The sequence below is a fragment of the Haemorhous mexicanus genome, chromosome 7 (assembly GCF_027477595.1).
Source record: "Haemorhous mexicanus isolate bHaeMex1 chromosome 7, bHaeMex1.pri, whole genome shotgun sequence".
NCBI lineage: Eukaryota > Metazoa > Chordata > Aves > Passeriformes > Fringillidae > Haemorhous > Haemorhous mexicanus.
Genome location: NC_082347.1, coordinates 13,035,806 through 13,041,805, shown reverse-complemented (window position 1 = coordinate 13,041,805; position 6,000 = coordinate 13,035,806). Strand labels below are relative to the sequence as shown.

Sequence of the window (6,000 nt, the reverse complement as noted above, 5' to 3'; positions counted from 1 at the left end):
AGCATCATATCATATTCCCATGATTCCTTAAAGCAAACTGCAGCAGCTTTAGCTGCAGCACAATTTTCATTAAATCACTCAGCTGCACTGTCCTGCCTTGCAATTGTCAATCCCACTTTGTTTTTTTCATGGACTCTTATTCCAGAATTAAAATATCTAGCAATTCCTTTTGCATTTATTACAGTAATTTTATAACTGGGTCAAAAGAACACTTGACTTGAGCAGCTCAGTTAGCTCTAAATTAGCAGTGTCACACTGAGCTCTAGCTGGTGAGGTGGGTAAATGAGTTCCCCTTCAGCACAAGGGTGCCTGTGAAAGGAAAACAATTAATGGATGGATTAATTAATTAATCAATGGATGTCAGTGGCTTATTTATGAAGCCTCCTAACAAAGCAGAGAGCAAGATGGAGATCTGTGTCATGGCATCTTTTCCTCCATGACTATGACAGAAGTAAGATGAAAGCTAAAACAGGGTGTTTTGTTTTGGCACATTTGTGGAAAAAAGGTGCATCTCATAACATTTCTGACTTTGCCTCCTCATAGAGGGTGCTGTTCCTTGGATTCAGTAATGGCAGGGAGCATTGATTTAACTGAAAGCCAGTTTGGCTTTTCCTCCCTTCCTCCAGGTCAGAAAACCGAGGCCAATACTGTTGGCTGTTGTCACTATGAGCATACAGGGGTACATTCATGGCAGGCTCAAGGAAAAGGAGCCAGCCCTGAGCTCTCTCATTTTACAGCAGCCATCACCCATGGCTTATACACTGGAGTAAAGCTTAATGTAGTTCCAGATTGAAAGAAATTACACCAAAAACCTTTTATTCTAGAAACGTTTTTAATTTCACTTGCATATTTTAACAGAAATACAATATGCTGGCAGCAAAATAAGAAGATTTCTGTTCTAACATTTCACAATACATTAGTGTCCAAATTTCCATTTTTCTATTAAGGCAGTTTGCATTAATTAGAAATCAACTCTGAATACTAGGACAGTATTTTCAAATACGTACAAGCCACCATAAAATAACTATTAGTATTATTACCATGGGAAAAAAACCCCACAATACTAGTAAAGATGTAAGCATTTGAAGGTAATGCCTTTACAACCACAGAAAGTACCGTCTACCATCCCAAAACCAAGTAAACAGCTGAAGACATTAAGTAAATATAAAAAGTTAATAAGTTAAGGCTTTGTTCAGTCAATATTTCAGAAGTGCATGTTCTGTGAAATTGATATTCAAGTTTGAACTAGCAATTAATTTCAAGTTGTACTTCCTAAAAGAAGAGTTCAGGCTGACTACTGTCTCCCCCACTTCAAGACTGCATCCGATCACTCAATTCTGGCTTTAAGCAGTATTAATTAATCCCAGCAGAGAACAAGCAGGTACAGTTTTCAGAGCAGGCCTGACACGTTCCTCAGAGAAGTCTCTAATCCCACGTGTAGTTCAGCAGGTGCCACCAACGTCCTCCCTGTGCCACAATGGATCATTGGAGCCATTCACCCTGGCAGAAGTGTTTCTCAATGGACTTCCCAGCCAGGCAACAGCATTCCAACTTGCCTACACACATGTGAACACAGGGGAATGGGACACAAGGGCTGGGGGGAGCCACAGGTCCTCCAAGCCTTCCCAGCAGGAAGATGCCAAATGACTTTTGGGTTTCCATCCCTGATATTTGTAGTCATATAATTAAAGCATCCTCATTGAATGCAGCTGCTAAGATGGTGAAACATTACATTCTCCTCTGCTGCCTGGGAGCAGCAGTTCCTCCAGGGGCACTGACTTTATTGTATAGCTGAGCTCTGTGGTTCCTGGGAGCCTGCAGGCTTTATTGGTTAAACCAACTTGCTTCACAGAAGATGCAAAGGCGCTAATGGCAATACAGAACGGGGCAGGGGAAAGAAAGGCAAAGTAACAATAAATACTAAAACCTGAATCAACTCTTTCTTCATAACAGGGATTATGTAGTTCTGAAGCAGATGAACAGAATAATGAATGGCCTTGTTTGCTTAGTGGTGGTTACTGCAATATCATGAACTGGCCCACATGAGTCTAATTTAAGGACAGATATAAAATATCAACAGCTTCATGGAGAATAGGTCTTGAACAACAGGTTGCATTTTACTTGCAAAGACACCTGCACTGAGGTGTTACCCACAAGAACCCTGAGTAACTTTCTGAAAACAAGATGAACATGTAATTTTTCTTTAAAATATCATCATAATAATGTCAAGATACAGTAGGGATTCAGCAAGAAATATAGCTGTTTGCCATCGTACTGAAAGTTTTAAAGGTTCTGAGATAAAAGGGACAGAAATTCAATGGCCTGCCTGTTTGCTTTTCCCCACCCCCTACTCATGTCACTGATGTAATAAAAACTTATCACCTCTCTCTACAAACCTTACCTTGCATTCAATTTTAAAAATCAATGATCTGGAATAAACTGTAAAAATCACTTGCAATAAATTTGCAAAGGACACGCAGACTGCTGGAGTAGTAAAGAATGAGGACAGGTCACTTACACAGAGCAGTCTGGATCACTTCATGAGCAGTATTTTAATGCTGGTAAAATACCATCTGTATTTCCAAGAAAATATAAGGTAAGATCATAAGAGGATGATGTACCACATTCTTGAGAAAGACTCTAAAGAGGACTTGGCCCATAACAGTCAGCATCCAAGGCAATGCTTCCACAAAAAAAAAAAAAAAAAAAAAGAAGATAATCCAATTTTTGAGGAAAGAGGGAGGGAGATATTCATCAGAGCAAGAGGATCACATTATGGCTCTATACAGTCTGATGGATCACTATTGACATGTGGCATCTAACTCAGATGTCACCCTTACAAATACTTCTGTACATGAGAAATCCAGAGAAGAATGTGAAGATTAATTAGTCTTGGATAACATTCACTGCCATAGGAAAGTTAAGGAATTCAGTGTGTCTCATCAGAGAAAAGGTTAAAAGGGACATAATCATGATTTATAACTACACACAGGCAATTAGAAAAGCTGATACTACAGAGATCAATATAAGCAATCAAATGCATAAAAAGACCAAAATAACTTAAGGTGGAGTTAGAAATGCAAATAGAAAATCAAGTGAAAAATGTACCTGGGGTAATTAAGTATTGCAACAGGAGGTATGAGTGAATTCTTATCACTTGAAGACTTCAAATTAATATTAAATGCCTTGCTAAAATACGTATGTTCAGTTCAAAACAAAGCCACTGAATTTAATAGAGAAACAGCTTGTTGAAATTCAATGGTCTGTTGAATTCAAAAATAAATCCTCATTATGGTGCCTTCTTTCCTTATATAGTTATGAGATTTTTTAAAAATATAACTACAAAATTAAAGGGGGTTACCAAGAAAAGGTATTTTTTTCTTTCTGAGAACAGAAATCTTTAAGGCTAGATTTAAAGCTAAATAAACTGCAGCTGCATTTTGGAAAATATTCTTTCCCCCCTCCCAATTTTTCCCATTTCTTATTCAGAGTTGTACAGTCCACTTATTTGACTGTCTGATTTACATAATCATGTAGTTTTTCTTCAGTTTTTCTGTTCCTATTTATAAGCCATTCACAAACCATCCACTTAAGTAACAGCATGATTTATTGTAAGAATGATTATGGTTGTTTCAGAGGGAAAATGGAACGTGATTAAATGAAGAATGAACAAGGACATTCTAGAACAAAGGCCTCTAATCCTGCAAAAGGATTTGTAAATGAAGCCTGCCTCTCAACCCCATCCCAAATGAACTACTGAGGGAATTCAGCAGATACCTTTACAACTGTGGAGCCAAGAGCATAGCTGAAGACAAAAAATTAAATAAAATAAAACAGCCAACCAACCATGCCCACGGTATCTTATGGAGAAATGGTAAAGCTCCAAGAGCCACCCACATTTTGGGGAAAAAGAAAATAAAAATGAACTGTATGTATAGAGTTGCTGATATGACCCTCTCAACACAGGTCTGAGCACCAAGTCTCCAGAGGGAGAACTGCAAGCAGACCTTTGCCCTTGGATAAGTTCCAGCATCTGAGACAAATGCATCAACCAAGGAAATGGCTGGGTATTTAAGCTGTGGATCCAAGAGAACACAGCTTTTTCTTACACAGTAGATGTTTTGCAGGTGCCACAGGAACCCTAACAACCCAGACTTCTTATAGAACTGGTGAACAGTCTGATGAAAGAATATCAAAGTTCAGTATCTTCACCTGAAGTGCTTATTCTCTGCTACTGCAGAAGGAACAAGTGGTGAAAAAGCCCTGTTTGCTTCCCAGTAACACTGCTTGTTTACAAACCAGCTCCCTAGCAGGAACAGCTGAGAGGCTCCACAAAGGAGGAGCTGTGTTACAGACCCACGTTTGTCAGGAAAAACAACCGTAAGATGAGCACGTGCACATACCCAAGCAACTGCTTTTAAATGCTTGTCTTAGCCCAAAATAAAACAGCAGTGATGGATCACATCCTTGCTCAAAGACAGATAATTCTGGTCCATTCCAATTGCACATGAACCAGCAGGAACTTGGGAAATCCCACACTAAATTGATAGAACTGCCTCAGAAATTTGTATGGAGTTACAGAGCCATTCAGAACAGCACAAAAGCTTTTCATACTTGATTACCATATAAGCAGTGTTTCCTAAACAGCAAGGGAGAGAGAGGATGCAGCAAGCATGGAGCCCAAGAAAATCAGCTTTGCAAGATCTGTGCTGAATATGTGTGAATTCCCACTTAAGTAGTCTGAGGAGCTGTGGATGGGCTAAGCTGAGGGACTGGCAGAAGGCACTGGTAACATCCCTGCTGTGGGGACAGCTGAGGTTACCGTGAACACTGTGGTTTTTTCAAGGGGAAAGTACTGAACTATTGTTTTCAGAAATAGCACCGTTACTCCAGACAGAAACACCCACCCCATTCCAGTGCAATTATTTAGATACAGCACTAAACAGCTGAGGCTGCAGCTAGCAGTAATGCCCTGGCTCACAGGAAACACTTGAGCTAAATGCTAAAATCTACTTTTAATGAAGAGTATTAGGAGAAGGCTGAGAAACTTTCAATTCCTCTAAGCTAAATATGATGCCTATGGATGCAACCAGGACCTGGGGTCTAGTATTTCTGTGATGCCTTTATGTCTAGGGGTTGGGACTGGTTTGGTTTCAGACTTGGTCTTGCTCTCCAGAGAAACAGGATTCCCCAGGCCAGCTAAACCACTTTTCCCACAAAGACCAATTTTGCGAGGAGGAGCAATGGGGGTTTGCAACTGCTGCATTTTTGTAGCTAACACTGACTCAAAGGAAGAGCTGCTGGCAGGTGTGTGGTCAGGATTCCTCCAGTTTTCCTTGCCCAGCTGCTCTGTGTTCACCTGTGCTTCTGCACTGTAGGGTGACTTATCAGAGGGTGGAGGTGGAGCTCTTCTTTTCTTTCCTCTGCTGTCATTAGGACTTGTAGTATCTCTTTTTGGGTCCAGATGCATGTTTTTCTGAACAGTCATCTCATGAGATCCATCAAAGAGTGATGCCCACAGGGCAGATGCAGACTCTTTTTGCTGGCCAAGAAGGAACTCACCATTGCTCTCTTCAATTTTCCTATGTATGATATCAGCTAAGCCCTCAGGTTTCACTGGAGAATCAATGCCTGTAATTTTAAGGGACAGCAATTAACCCAGATTAAAACATCACCAATGATTTTACTTCTATGTATTTTCTTATTACTACTCAGAATACAAAGCTGTATTAACAGTCTCACCAAGTCTGAACTAAGAGTATTAATGGATGAAGTGGAAAATATTACATATGCTATCCAAGAGAGAACTGAGGTGACAGGAGGAAATTATTTTTGTGACAGCTGGCATCGAGGCAGCAGGGTAGGCACTGATATTTCTTTCCAAGCAAAAGAAAAAATAAAGTACTACAGGGAAACCTGTATGTATTAGTTATTAAATACATTTTGTTGTATAGTGCTTTGAAAATTTTGTTTCACAGGAGGCCCATGAAAGTCTGACTA

The 6,000-nt window shown here is 39.9% G+C and overlaps 1 protein-coding gene across 1 annotated transcript in view; it reads right to left on the bottom strand.

Moving 5' to 3' along the window:
- Nucleotides 1–813: 813 nt before the first annotated feature.
- Nucleotides 814–6,000, bottom strand: part of RTKN2 (rhotekin 2) — a 34,069-nt gene continuing 28,882 nt past the window's right edge. Inside the window, 1 exon segment of the mRNA XM_059851118.1 lies at nt 814–5,631. Coding sequence (XP_059707101.1) covers nt 5,078–5,631 — 554 coding nt within the window. The 3' untranslated portion in view covers nt 814–5,077.